This window comes from Salmo salar, chromosome ssa18 (assembly GCF_905237065.1).
Source record: "Salmo salar chromosome ssa18, Ssal_v3.1, whole genome shotgun sequence".
Lineage (NCBI taxonomy): Eukaryota > Metazoa > Chordata > Actinopteri > Salmoniformes > Salmonidae > Salmo > Salmo salar.
This window is the reverse complement of record NC_059459.1, coordinates 41,650,236-41,665,502: the sequence shown is the minus strand read 5'-3', so window position 1 is coordinate 41,665,502 and position 15,267 is coordinate 41,650,236. Positions and strand designations below refer to the sequence as shown.

General features: G+C 40.7%; 1 protein-coding gene across 10 annotated transcripts in view; it reads left to right on the top strand.

The window, feature by feature from the left end:
* Positions 1-14,722, top strand: part of LOC106613940 (dedicator of cytokinesis protein 1) — a 729,054-nt gene extending 714,332 nt beyond the window's left edge. For all 10 annotated transcript variants that reach the window (XM_045701156.1, XM_045701154.1, XM_045701151.1 and 7 more), the window contains 2 exons: positions 11,260-11,408; positions 13,467-14,722. In XM_045701156.1, coding sequence (XP_045557112.1) covers positions 11,260-11,408; positions 13,467-13,562 — 245 coding nt within the window. In that variant the 3' untranslated portion in view covers positions 13,563-14,722. The remainder of the gene's footprint in view (positions 1-11,259; positions 11,409-13,466) is intronic.
* The last annotated feature ends 545 nt before the right edge of the window (positions 14,723-15,267 follow it).

Genomic DNA, 15,267 nt, shown 5'->3' with positions numbered 1-15,267 from the left:
TGAATGTTTCTTTCCCTGGGCTCTCTAGGGTCGTCTCTGTCTTCCCTGCGCTCTCTAGGGTCGTCTCTGTCTTCCCTGGGCTCTCTAGGGTCGTCTCTGTCTTCCCTGGGCTCTCTAGGGTCGTCTCTGTCTTCCCTGGGCTCTCTAGGTTCGTCTCTGTCTTCCCTGCGCTCTCTAGGGTCGTCTCTGTCTTCCCTGGGCTCTCTAGGGTCGTCTCTGTCTTCCCTGGGCTCTCTAGGGTCGTCTCTGTCTTCCCTGGGCTCTCTAAGGTTGTCTCTGTCTTCCCTGGGCTCTCTAGGGTCGTCTCTGTCTTCCCTGGGCTCTCTAGGGTCGTCTCTGTCTTCCCTGGGCTCTCTAGGGTCGTCTCTGTCTTCCCTGGGCTCTCTAGGGTCGTCTCTGTCTTCCCTGGGCTCTCTAGGGTCGTCTCTGTCTTCCCTGGGCTCTCTAGGGTTGTCTCTGTCTTCTGTAGGGTCATCTCTGTCTTCCCTGGGCTCTCTAGGGTCGTCTCTGTCTTCCCTGGGCTCTCTAGGTTCGTCTCTGTCTTCCCTGGGCTCTCTAGGTTCGTCTCTGTCTTCCCTGGGCTCTCTAGGGTCGTCTCTGTCTTCCCTGGGCTCCCTAGGGTCGTCTCTGTCTTCCCTGGGCTCTCTAGGGTTGTCTCTGTCTTCTGTAGGGTCATCTCTGTTCTCCCTGGGCTCTCTAGGGTCCTCTCTGTCTTCCCTGGACTCTCTAGGTACGTCTCTGTCTTCCCTGGGCTCTCTAGGTTCGTCTCTGTCTTCCCTGGGCTCCCTAGGGTCGTCTCTGTCTTCCCTGGGCTCTCTAGGGTTGTCTCTGTCTTCTGTAGGGTCATCTCTGTTCTCCCTGGGCTCTCTAGGGTCCTCTCTGTCTTCTGTAGGGTCATCTCTGTTCTCCCTGGGCTCTCTAGGGTCCTCTCTGTCTTCCCTGGACTCTCTAGGTACGTCTCTGTCTTCCCTGGGCTCTCTAGGGTCGTCTCTGTCTTCCCTGTGATGTGCCATTGCATCACTGTGTCTTGCATCACTCCATCCCACAGAAACGACGCGGAGATAGATAGAGGGAGTGTATGGTGATTGATAGATAGAGGGGTGAAACTTGGTATAGACTTGGTATAGACTGAAACTCGGTAAAGACTTAATCTTGGCATGACACAGAAGTCAAGGCCAAAAAACTCCTGGCAGATGAACTCAAATTGGACCCTAAAGTCATGGAGATGGAGGAGCCCATAGGAATGGCACTTTCTTCCCAGATGGACGGCCCAGATCTATAATGATGAAACTGCTCAGGGTCAAAGACGAGGAGTTTCTCAGGATAGCCATGTGCCTGAAGGAAACCTGAATCACCTGAAGGAACTCTGAATCACCGATATCAACCCTGATATCATGGTCTTTAACCCGTTAGATATTAATGAAACCAAGGATATCAACTCTGATAACATGGTCTTTAACCCGTTAGATATTAATGAAACCAAGGATATCAACCCTGATAACATGGTCTTTAACCCGTTAGATATTAATGAAAGCAAGGATATCAACCCTGATATCATGGTCTTTAACCCGTTAGATATTAATGAAACCAAGGATATCAACCCTGATATCATGGTCTTTAACCTGTTAGATATTAATGAAACCAACGACATCAACCCTGATATCATGGTCTTTAACCCGTTAGATATTAATGAAACCAACGATATCAACCCTGATATCATGGTCTTTAACCCGTTAGATATTAATGAAACCAAGGATATCAACTCTGATAACATGGTCTTTAACCCGTTAGATATTAATGAAACCAAGGATATCAACTCTGATATCATGGTCTTTAACCCGTTAGATATTAATGAAACCAAGGATATCAACTCTGATAACATGGTCTTTAACCCGTTAGATATTAATGAAACCAACGATATCAACCCTGATAACATGGTATTTAACCCGTTAGATATTAATGAAGTCAACGATAACCCTGATAACATGGCCTTTAACCCGTTAGATATTAATGAAACCAACGATATCAACTCTGATAACATGGCCTTTAACCCGTTAGATATTAATGAAACCAAGGATATCAACTCTGATAACATGGTCTTTAACCCGTTAGATATTAATGAAGTCAACGATAACCCTGATAACATGGTCTTTAACCCGTTAGATATTAATGAAGTCAACGATAACCCTGATAACATGGTCTTTAACCCGTTAGATATTAATGAAACCAACGATATCAACTCTGATAACATGGCCTTTAACCCGTTAGATATTAATGAAACCAAGGATATCAACTCTGATAACATGGCCTTTAACCCGTTAGATATTAATGAAACCAACGATATCAACTCTGATAACATGGTCTTTAACCCGTTAGATATTAATGAAACCAAGGATATCAACTCTGATAACATGGTCTTTAACCCGTTAGATATTAATGAAGTCAACGATAACCCTGATAACATGGTCTTTAACCCGTTAGATATTAATGAAACCAAGGATATCAACTCTGATAACATGGTCTTTAACCCGTTAGATATTAATGAAGTCAACGATAACCCTGATAACATGGTCTTTAACCCGTTAGATATTAATGAAGTCAACGATATCAACTCTGATAACATGGTATTTAACCCGTTAGATATTAATGAAGTCAACGATAACCCTGATAACATGGCCTTTAACCCGTTAGATATTAATGAAACCAACGATATCAACTCTGATAACATGGCCTTTAACCCGTTAGATATTAATGAAACCAACGATATCAACTCTGATAACATGGTCTTTAACCCGTTAGATATTAATGAAACCAACGATAACCCTGATAACATGGCCTTTAACCCGTTAGATATTAATGAAACCAACGATATCAACCCTGATAACATGGCCTTTAACCCGTTAGATATTAATGAAGTCAACGATATCAACTCTGATAACATGGCCTTTAACCCGTTAGATATTAATGAAGTCAACGATAACCCTGATAACATGGCCTTTAACCCGTTAGATATTAATGAAACCAACGATATCAACCCTGATAACATGGCCTTTAACCCGTTAGATATTAATGAAGTCAACGATAACCCTGATAACATGGTCTTTAACCCGTTAGATATTAATGAAACCAAGGATATCAACTCTGATAACATGGCCTTTAACCCGTTAGATATTAATGAAGTCAACGATAACCCTGATAACATGGTCTTTAACCCGTTAGATATTAATGAAACCAAGGATATCAACTCTGATAACATGGCCTTTAACCCGTTAGATATTAATGAAGTCAACGATAACCCTGATAACATGGCCTTTAACCCGTTAGATATTAATGAAGTCAACGATAACCCTGATAACATGGTCTTTAACCCGTTAGATATTAATGAAGTCAACGATATCAACTCTGATAACATGGCCTTTAACCCGTTAGATATTAATGAAGTCAACGATAACCCTGATAACATGGTCTTTAACCCGTTAGATATTAATGAAACCAAGGATATCAACTCTGATAACATGGCCTTTAACCCGTTAGATATTAATGAAGTCAACGATAACCCTGATAACATGGCCTTTAACCCGTTAGATATTAATGAAGTCAACGATAACCCTGATAACATGGTCTTTAACCCGTTAGATATTAATGAAGTCAACGATATCAACTCTGATAACATGGCCTTTAACCCGTTAGATATTAATGAAGTCAACGATAACCCTGATAACATGGTCTTTAACCCGTTAGATATTAATGAAACCAACGATATCAACCCTGATAACATGGTCTTTAACCCGTTAGATATTAATGAAGTCAACGATATTAACTCTGATAACATGGCCTTTAACCCGTTAGATATTAATGAAACCAAGGATATCAACTCTGATAACATGGTCTTTAACCCGTTAGATATTAATGAAACCAAGGATATCAACCCTGATAACATGGTCTTTAACCCGTTAGATATTAATGAAACCAAGGATATCAACTCTGATAACATGGTCTTTAACCCGTTAGATATTAATGAAGTCAACGATAACCCTGATAACATGGTCTTTAACCCGTTAGATATTAATGAAGTCAACGATATCAACTCTGATAACATGGTCTTTAACCCGTTAGATATTAATGAAACCAAGGATATCAACTCTGATAACATGGTCTTTAACCCGTTAGATATTAATGAAGTCAACGATAACCCTGATAACATGGTCTTTAACCCGTTAGATATTAATGAAGTCAACGATATCAACTCTGATAACATGGTCTTTAACCCGTTAGATATTAATGAAACCAAGGATATCAACTCTGATAACATGGTCTTTAACCCGTTAGATATTAATGAAGTCAACGATAACCCTGATAACATGGCCTTTAACCCGTTAGATATTAATGAAACCAACGATATCAACTCTGATAACATGGCCTTTAACCCGTTAGATATTAATGAAACCAACGATATCAACTCTGATAACATGGTCTTTAACCCGTTAGATATTAATGAAGTCAACGATAACCCTGATAACATGGTCTTTAACCCGTTAGATATTAATGAAACCAAGGATATCAACTCTGATATCATGGTCTTTAACCCGTTAGATATTAATGAAACCAAGGATATCAACTCTGATAACATGGTCTTTAACCCGTTAGATATTAATGAAACCAAGGATATCAACTCTGATAACATGGTCTTTAACCCGTTAGATATTAATGAAGTCAACGATATCAACCCTGATAACATGGTCTTTAACCCGTTAGATATTAATGAAGTCAACGATATTAACTCTGATAACATGGTCTTTAACCTGTTAGATATTAATGAAGTCAACGATATCAACTCTGATAACATGGTCTTTAACCCGTTAGATATTAATGAAGTCAACGATATTAACTCTGATAACATGGTCTTTAACCTGTTAGATATTAATGAAGTCAACGATATCAACTCTGATAACATGGTCTTTAACCCGTTAGATATTAATGAAGTCAACGATATTAACTCTGATAACATGGTCTTTAACCCGTTAGATATTAATGAAACCAAGGATAACCCTGATAACATGGTCTTTAACCCGTTAGATATTAATGAAGTCAACGATATCAACTCTGATAACATGGCCTTTAACCCGTTAGATATTAATGAAGTCAACGATATTAACTCTGATAACATGGCCTTTAACCCGTTAGATATTAATGAAACCAAGGATAAATATAATGACTGTGTTGATCCAGATGAAAATGTCCTGAGATCTACCAGAGATGAGTCTATGACGTGTGATTACTGTAATGTTAAGGAGATTATCAGTCTGTACAGCAGTTGATCTAATAACAACACAAGCTTGTTTTCTACCTTTTTCATTTGAACGTTCGCGGTCTTCCTAAAAAAAATCTGGACCGCCTTATTCATAATCTGTCTTCTCACAGTCATGAATGTTCCGTCGTTGCCCTTTCAGAAACATGGTTGAGTGAAGAAACGTTCCCGCTTCATGACAGGTCTCCTTTATAATGCTGTTCACCACTGGAGAACATCAAGAGTGGGAGGAGAAGGAGGGTCCATTTCTGTTCATAAACATGTTCTATTCTTTCTAAGAGAGGAACCTCACACTTCCATCTGGTAACATTGATGTTGAATCTCTGTTGAATTCCCTCATGTTCATTTCTTGGTGTTAAAACAAGTGGTGATTGGATGCATCGTTCGGCCACCCGATTCTGACATTGGTAGTTTCATTTGATATCCTCGCGTCTACCTGGGATTGGATGAATAATGAAGATGAAATGTGTTTTCTATTGGGTGATTAAAACATCAACATATTTAAAAAGTGAGAACCACTCACATGTTGAATACTTCATACTGCAGCGATCTGTATCCCCTCATCTATAAGCTCACAAGACTGACCAGTTCATCTGCCTCCCTCATTGATTCTTTGAATAATGTAGCTAATACAGGTTATACTTGTAATTACATTTCTGACCACTTTACACTTTTCTTCGGGCAACTGGAAAATGAACAGACGGGAATGATTAGTAGAATTAAAATGTAGAATATTTAACTAAAGTAATTATGATCGCTTTAAGATGTTGATTGATGATATTTATATTCAGGCCAATTTGGACTCACATCTTTCCATGGTGTATTTCACCAGTGCTTTCCCTTAGCTAAGCCACGTAAGAGATCAGCAGAAGGGTTCTGGAAACCTTGGCTTTATAACCCGCTCTCAAAAAACCCTCAGTAAAAAAATACAAGAAAAGTTGTGTAAAAGGTTTATCACTCATCTGTTGACTAAGAAAAAGGCCTCTACAACTCCCCCATCTCAACGTATTGTTGGAAATAAGACCTATAGTGATCCTGATGTTATTTCATGTCAGTTAAATACATTTTTTGTTGTTGTGAATGTGGGTTCCTCTCTGTCAAAGAAAATAGAGAAAACTGATGGAAATCCCTTGGATGACATTTCCCTTCTCTGCTTCAGTTGATCCTCCTGGTGTAATGGAGGCGATGGAGGTAATTGGTAACTTAAAAGATATCAGCAAACAGGTCATGATGAGATTGGTGTCTCTTTGGTGAAATCAGTGTCTTCCTTAATCTCTGAGCCTCTAACGTCCATCTTCACCAAATCAATCCCAACTGGTACTGTTCCAAAACATTTGAAAATTGCCAAAGTTATAAATCTGGAGATCCAAGATTTTTTACAAGTTATCGCCCCAATATCTGTACTACCATATTTTTCTAAAATCCTAGAAAAATTGGTGTATAAGAGAATGTTGAAACATTTAAATCAACACTGTATTCTATATGAGCACCAATATGGTTTTCATAAAAACTACTCCACAGATATGGCTATTTCGCAACTTGTGGATAAAATCTTTACATCCCTGAACAACAATGAACGGTATCTTTTGAGATTTATCCAAAGCGTTTGACACGGTCGATCATTAAATATTACTTTCTAGATTGCATTATTATGTTTGTTGTGATTAAACATATAATTGGATATATAGTTAATGTTTATGACAGAGAACAATGTGTTTATGCAAACGGCTGTGCATCTACCAGGGCCAAGATATCCTGTGGTGTGACACGGTGTTCAATACCAGTCTAGTTTTATAGTGGAGCGTAAGGGTTTTACCTGTCTAGTTTTATAGTGGAGCGTAAGGGTTTTACCTGTCTAGTTTTCATAGTGGAGGGTAAGAGTTAGTGGTAAGGGTTTTACCAGTCTAGTTTTATAGTGGAGCGTAAGGGTTTTACCTGTCTAGTTTTCATAGTGGAGGGTAAGGGTTAGTGGTAAGGATTTTACCAGTCTAGTTTTATAGTGGAGCGTAAGGGTTTTACCTGTCTAGTTTTCATAGTGGAGGGTAAGAGTTAGTGGTAAGGGTTTACCAGTCTAGTTTTCATAGTGGAGGGTAAGGGTTAGTGGTAAGGATTTTACCAGTCTAGTTTTCATAGTGGAGAGTTAGTGGTAAGGATTTTACCAGTCTAGTTTTCATAGTGGAGGGTTAGTGGTAAGGATTTTACCAGTCTAGTTTTCATAGTGGAGGGTGAGGGTTTACCAGTCTAGATTTTATAGTGGAGGGTAAGGGTTAGTGGTAAGGGTTTACCAGTCAAGTTTTTATAGTGGAGGGTAAGAGTTTACTAGTCTCGTTTTTATAGTGGAGGGTAAGGGTTAGTGGTAAGGGTTTACCAGTCTAGTTTTTATAGTGGAGGGTAAGGGTTTACCAGTCTCATTCTTATAGTGGAGGGTAAGGGTTAGTGGTAAGGGTTTACCAGTCTAGTTTTCATAGTGGAGGGTAAGAGTTAGTGGTAAGGGTTTACCAGTCTAGTTTTCATAGTGGAGGGTAAGGGTTAGTGGTGAGGGTTTACCAGTCTAGTTTTCATAGTGGAGGGTTAGTGGTGAGGGTTTACCAGTCTAGTTTTCATAGTGGAGGGTTAGTGGTGAGGGTTTTACCAGTCTAGTTTTCATAGTGGAGGATAAGGGTTCGTGGTGAGGGTTTACCAGTCTAGTTTTCGTAGTGGAGGGTTAGTGGTGAGGGTTTTACCAGTCTAGTTTTCATAGTGGAGGGTAAGAGTTAGTGGTAAGGGTTTACCAGTCTAGTTTTCATAGTGGAGGGTAAGGGTTAGTGGTGAGGGTTTACCAGTCTAGTTTTCTTAGTGGAGGGTTAGTGGTGAGGGTTTACCAGTCTAGTTTTCATAGTGAAGGGTTAGTGGTGAGGGTTTTACCAGTCTAGTTTTCATAGTGGAGGATAAGGGTTAGTGGTGAGGGTTTACCAGTCTAGTTTTCATAGTGGAGGGTTAGTGGTGAGGGTTTTACCAGTCTAGTTTTCATAGTGGAGGGTTAGTGGTGAGGGTTTTACCAGTCTAGTTTTCATAGTGGAGGGTTAGTGGTGAGGGTTTTACCAGTCTAGTTTTCACAGTGGAGGGTTAGTGGTGAGGGTTTTACCAGTCTAGTTTTCATAGTGGAGGGTAAGAGTTAGTGGTAAGGGTTTACCGGTCTAGTTTTCATAGTGGAGGGTAAGGGTTAGTGGTATGGGTTTACCAGTGTAGTTTTTATAGTGGATTGTACTAATTTGACCTAATTTGTTATTCCTAATCTATATCAATGACCTTGCTGCTGGGTCTTCTACCGTACCTCCCCTTCTCTTTACTGATGATGCCAATTAGATTTTATCACACAAGCATTTTAATTCACTAATTAATGAAACCAACTCAGGCATGGCCACATTTTCTAAATGATTCCAGATAAACAAATGATCTTTAAACATAATACATCCAACTTTATTATATTCAATTAAATGGAACAAGTCACATCCACTAGATTCCTCAGAGCTCTAATTGATGAAACGTTATCTAGGGGAGGAACATATTTAATTTGTCTGCAGCAAAGTGACGACATCTGTTGGTATCATCAGATAGATGAGTGGTTTGGTTCATCAGGTTTGCTTCTCAACTCTACAGTAGAGCTTCATTGACCCATCTCTCATTTTACTGTAATATTGTCTGGGCCAGTACATATGCCTCCTATCTACACAGATTACTCATCGTACAAAAGAAAAATGTGCAAGACTAGACGCCACTAATTACTAGAGGTCGACCGATTAATCAGAATGGCCGATTAATTAGGGCCGATTTCAAGTTTTTTTACACCTTTATTTAACTAGGCAAATCAGATTAAGAACACATTCTTATTTACAATGACGGCCTAGGAACGGGGGTTAACTGCCTTGTTCAGCGGCAGAACAACTGATTTTTACCTTGTCACCTCGGGGATTCGTTTTTGCAACCTTCCAGTTACTAGTCCAACGCTCTAACCACCTGCCTTACATTGCACTCCACGAGGAGCCTGCGTGGCAGGCTGACTACCTGTTACGCGAGGGCAGCAAGAAGCCAAGGTAAGTTGCTAGCTAGCATTAAACTTATCTTGTAAAAAACTATCAATCTTAGCATAATCACTAGTTAACTACACATGGTTGATGATATTACTAGTTTATCTAACGTGTCCTGCGTTGCATATAATCGATGCGGTGCCTGTTAATGTCTCATCGAATCACAGCCTACTTCGACAAACGGGTGATGATTTAACAAGCGCATTTGCGAAAAAAGCACTGTCGTTGCACCAATGTACCTAACCATAAACATCAATGCCTTTCTTTAAAATCAATACACAAATATATATTTTTAAACCTGCATATTTAGTTAATATTGCCTGCTAACATGAATTTCTTATAACTAGGGGAGTTGTCACTTCTTTTGCGTTCCGTGCAAGCAGTCAGGGTATATACAGCAGTTTGGGCCGCCTGGCTCATTGTGCAAGCAGTCAGGGTATATACAGCAGTTTGGGCCGCCTGGCTCATTGCGAACTGTGAAGTCCATTTATTCCTAACAAAGGCCGTAATTAATTTGCCAGAATTGTACATAATTATGACATAACATTGAAGGTTGTGCAATGTAAAAGTAATATTTAGACTTAGGGTTGCCATCTGTTAAATAAAATACGGAACGGTTCCGTATTTCACTAAAATAATAAACGTTTCATTTTCGAAATTATAGTTTCCGGATTCGACCATATTAATGACCAAAGGCTCGTATTTCTGTGTGTTATTATGTTATAATTTAAGTCTATGATTTGATATTTGATAGAGGAGTCTGACTGAGCGATGGTAGGCAGCAGCAGGCTCGTAAGCATTCATTCAAACAGCACCTTAGAGCGTTTGCCAGCAGCTCTTCGCAATGCTTCAAGCATTGCGCTGTTTATGACTTCAAGCCTATCAACTCCCAAGATTAGGCTGGTGTAACCGATGTGAAATGGCTAGCTAGTTAGCCGGGTGCGCGCTAATAGCGTTTCAAACGTCACTCGCTCTGAGACTTGGGAGTGGTTGTTCCCCTTGCTCTGCATGGGTAACGCTGCTTCGAGGGTGGCTGTTGTCGATGTGTTCCTGGTTCGAGCCCAGGTAGGAGCGAGGAGAGGGACGGAAGCTATACTGTTACACTGGCAATACTAAAGTGCCTATAAGAACATCCAATAGTCAAAGGCATATGCAATACAAATCGTATAGCGAGAAATAGTCCTATAATTCCTATAATAACTACAACCTATAACTTCTTACCTGGGAATATTGAAGACTCATGTTAAAAGGAACCACCAGCTTTCATACGTTCTGAGCAAGGAACTTAAACGTTAGCTTTTTTACATGGCACATATTGCACTTTTACTTTCTTCTCCAACACTTTGTTGTTTCATTATTTATTTGAGGCTAGATTGATAGTATTTATGTACTATATTAAGTTAAAATATGTGTTCATTCAGTATTGTTGTAATTGTTTTGTTATCTGTTTTATTTTGGACTTGTGTATTGTGTACAGTTTTTATTGTGGTTTTTATATAATTCTTTGGGCTTCTAACCACACCTGCAAACTGTTTTTTAAATGTTTTTATCTGTATTGTTGTCTACCACTTGTTTTGTTGGGTGCAAGTAAATAAAACTAGACAGACAGACAGATAGAGGGGGGAGTAGGGTGTCTGTTAGATCTGGAACTCTGTCCTTATCTTTAAAAAGACTCAAATGGTTTCCCCACAAACCATCACAATCATCATGCATGTGTTTCAGAGCATCTCTGCTTTTCAGTGTTGTTGTATGCATTCAGCTGTTTCCTTTGGTGATGAGTGGTGACCTCAGGAATAAAGATTGTCCTCTGTCTGTCTCTCTCTCTCTCTCTCTCTCTGTATGTGTGTCTTTCTCTGTGTCTCTCTTTCCCTCTCTCTCTCTCAGGTCTGGAGCTGAACGGGATGGGGGTTGATAAAGGGGAGACTCCTCCTCCCCTGCCCGTGAAGGGCATCTCTGCTGATTATGGGAACCTGCTAGGAGATAATCAAGACTTGACGAGTCCCTCCACCCCTCCCCTGACACACCATCAAAGGGTAGGTTTTTAATGTGGGCTAAGAACAGCTCCTTAATGATGCCACATCAACACTACGGTTAATGGAACAACAGCCCATCATAACCAGGGGTGTGTGTGTGTGTGTGTGTGTGTGTGTGTGTGTGTGTGTGTGTGTGTGTGTGTGTGTGTGTGTCAGTCCAGTCCTCAGCAACACACTCCTCTCCTCCTTCACCCTGTCTGTCCTGGAGGCTACAGCCTGATGGTCCTCCAACCTCAGCCTGTCCTCCTCCTATCTCAGCCTGTCCTCCTCCTATCTCAGCCTGTCCTCCTCCTATCTCAGCCTGTCCTCCTCCTCCTATCTCAGCCTGTCCTCCTCCTCCTATCTCAGCCTGTCCTCCTCCTCCTATCTCAGCCTGTCCTCCTCCTCCTATCTCAGCCTGTCCTCCTCCTCCTATCTCAGCCTGTCTCCTCCTACCTCAGCCTGTCTCCTCCTACCTCAGCCTGTCCTCCTCCTACCTCAGCCTGTCTCCTCCTACCTCAGCCTGTCTCCTCCTACCTCAGCCTGTCTCCTCCTACCTCAGCCTGTCTCCTCCTACCTCAGCCTGTCTCCCTCCTACCTCAGCCTGTCTCCCTCCTACCTCAGCCTGTCTCCCTCCTACCTCAGCCTGTCTCCCTCCTACCTCAGCCTGTCTCCCTCCTACCTCAGCCTGTCCCCCTCCTACCTCAGCCTGTCCCCCTCCTACCTCAGCCTGTCTCCTCCTACCTCAGCCTGTCTCCTCCTACCTACAGAGTCAGGCTAGATTAGTCTCACTGGGAGGGGAAGACTTGGCAGTAAACTGGAGTCAGACTAGATTAGTGAGGGAGGGAGGGACAGGCAGTAAACTGGAGTCAGGCTAGATTAGTGGGGGGAGGGACAGGCTGTATACTGGAGTCAGACTAGATTAGTGGGGGAGGGACAGGCAGTAAACTGGAGTCATGCTAGATTAGTAGGGGAGGGACAGGCAGCAAACTGGAGTCAGACTAGATTAGTGGGGGAGGGACATTACAAACAGATTTTCCCAGCTAGTGATAGCGGGTTCGACTCCCAAGTCCTTGACTGCTGGTGTCATTGAGTCTTGTCATTGTTACTAGATGTCATTGTGAATACCTCACTGTTGCAGACGTTCAGGTGTGTTTTTTACACTGTTTTATTTCTTTTCAGTCACTGCCTTGAACACGATAGGTGTTGAATGCTGGAATTAGATGAGTCATGACTGAGTAAAAACACTGGAATTGACTCGGATTGTAGTTTCACTCAAAGTGCTTGAATCAGCAGCCTCAATCCTAGAAGGCTAAATCATTCCAAAGGAGATTTCCTGCTAAAATATTATTCTGAAGATGAATCCCTGGGGATGTACAGTTCTGAGTATTGCTTTATATATCTGGAGCCTATTACAGAATCTCAAATCAAATCAAGTGTTATTGGGCAGGTGTTAATGCGAGTGTAGCGAAATGCTTGTGCTTCTAGTTCCGACCGTGCAGTAATATCTAACAAGTAACATAATCTAACAATTTCACAGCAATTACCTTATACACACAAGTGTAAAGGAATGAATAAGAATATGTACATAGAAATATATGAATGAGCGATGGCGAACGGCATAGGCAAGATGCAGTAGATGGTATAGAGTACAGTATATACATATGAGATGAGTAATGTAGGGTATGTAAACATTATATGAAGTTGCATTGTTTAAGGTGGCTAGTGATACATTTATTACATCAATTGTTTCATTATTAAAGTGGCTAGAGATTGAGTCAGTATGTTGGCGGCAGAATCTCAGGAATCTTTAACTGCCGAGTTGTGAGATGACATGCTACATTTCCAGGATACAGATATTCATCTTTCTTTAATCTACTTGAACCATCCGAGTATAAAGCTTCATAACGTAAAAATAATGTATGAAATGTATGCATTCACTACTGTAAGTCGCTCTGGATAAGAGCGTCTGCTAAATGACTAAAATGTGAATGTAACGTGTTATAAGGATGTATAAGCCTTTATAATGTCTTATAAACGTGGCTTAATATTTTCTATATTCTCTCTTTTTATATATAGCATCTGCCACCACCTCTTCCCAGCAAGACCCCTCCTCCCCCTCCTCCTAAGACCACCAGGAAACAAGCCTCCATTGATTCAGGAATTGTACAATGAACAATGACATTAAGACACCCGATATAAAAAAAACAAGGTTCTTTCCCCTCTGTAATCTCTTCCCCCCCATGCGTTCCAAAATGGCGGCCTATTTCCAATAGTGCACTACTTTGGACTACTTTTGACCATAGGGCTCTGGTCAAACGTAGGGCCACTATATAGTGAAGAGTGTGCCATTTGGGGAAACAGCAACAGTCTGACCAGGAGTGAAAGAAGAGTATCTCACTCAGGTAACACTCCTTATTGAGCCACTCATTTTGGCTGTGTCCCAAACGGCACCCTATTCCCAATATAGTGCACTACTTTTGACCACGGCCCCGATAAGGCTCTGGTAAATAGTAGTTCACTACGTAGGGAATAGGGTGCCATTTGGGGCAGAGCCTCATTGGATTCTTTCATTTTTGCCTCAAGTGTGATGATGCGGTCTACTTTACCGTAGGTAGATAGGTGAATCAGTTTCACATGATTACTGGTCACTGAATTTATTGATGCTATCTATCATCTATGACTCTATTCTCCACTTGATACCACTTAGTTCAGGCCTTTGTAATGCTATGAGGTCGTGTTCCACCTATAGAATTAGAATGAGTGAAATGAATATAGAATCAGAACCAGGTGAATGAAGCGTTCTCTGGTTCTGTCTTTTACACTTTGACCAATAGACAGGCTGGTGAGTGACGACCAACGTTCTGACCCTTCCCACCTGCTCTTAGAAACCGGGAGCACATAGTAACAGAAACATGCTTTTTATTCTGTGGTTTATCTTTTGTATCCATAGTTACAGAAAACATCATTTTATTCAGTGGTTTATCTTTTTTTATCCGTATTCCCGCTTTGTACAGAGGTTTGTATATAGGATTTCATTTTTTATGTGGAATTTATCATTACTTTTTTTGTATTAACATTGCATTAGATTAACTGGTTTTCATTTATATCCCCCAAAAAATGTTTTTTTAGGTTTTTAAATGACAGGGACTGTAAAGAATTGGTATGTGAGAAATCTGCCTATCATTGATTTTATTGGTAAGGTTTGTGTTTTCTTTGGAGTGAACACAACTAACTCCCTCCTTCATCATACATTGTCATTGTATAGGATTTTAATGCTGTAACATTGACTGTTTCCAATTCACTACTGACTTCTGAATAAACTTTCAACTGTATGTTTCAACTGCTTCTTTGTTGTTCGCTCGCTGCTCTTCACCTTAACGAAACGAAATACAATACAATGTACAATACAAATGTATCTTTGAAACAAAGTCTGTTCTGTCTCTGTTGTTGACTTTGATTAAAGGATGTATAGCAACTAGCTGGCTTTCACTGGCTGCAATCACAACTCTACTGCTTCCTTATCAAGGTGAAGTCTACACAGTCTCTTACGGTAAGCTAATGCAGGGTTATCAAGGTGAACTCTACACAGTCTCTTATGTTAAGGTAATGCAGGGTTATCAAGGTGAAGTCTACACAGTCTCTTACGGTAAGCTAATGCAGGGTTATCAAGGTGAACTCTACACAGTCTCTTATGTTAAGGTAATGCAGGGTTATCAAGGTGAAGTCTACACAGTCTCTTACGGTAAGCTAATGCAGGGTTATCAAGGTGAAGTCTACACAGTCTCTTACGGTAAGCTAATGCAGGGTTATCAAGGTGAACACTACACAGTCTCTTACGGTAATGTTATACAGGGTTTAACCTCTATATGAACAGATG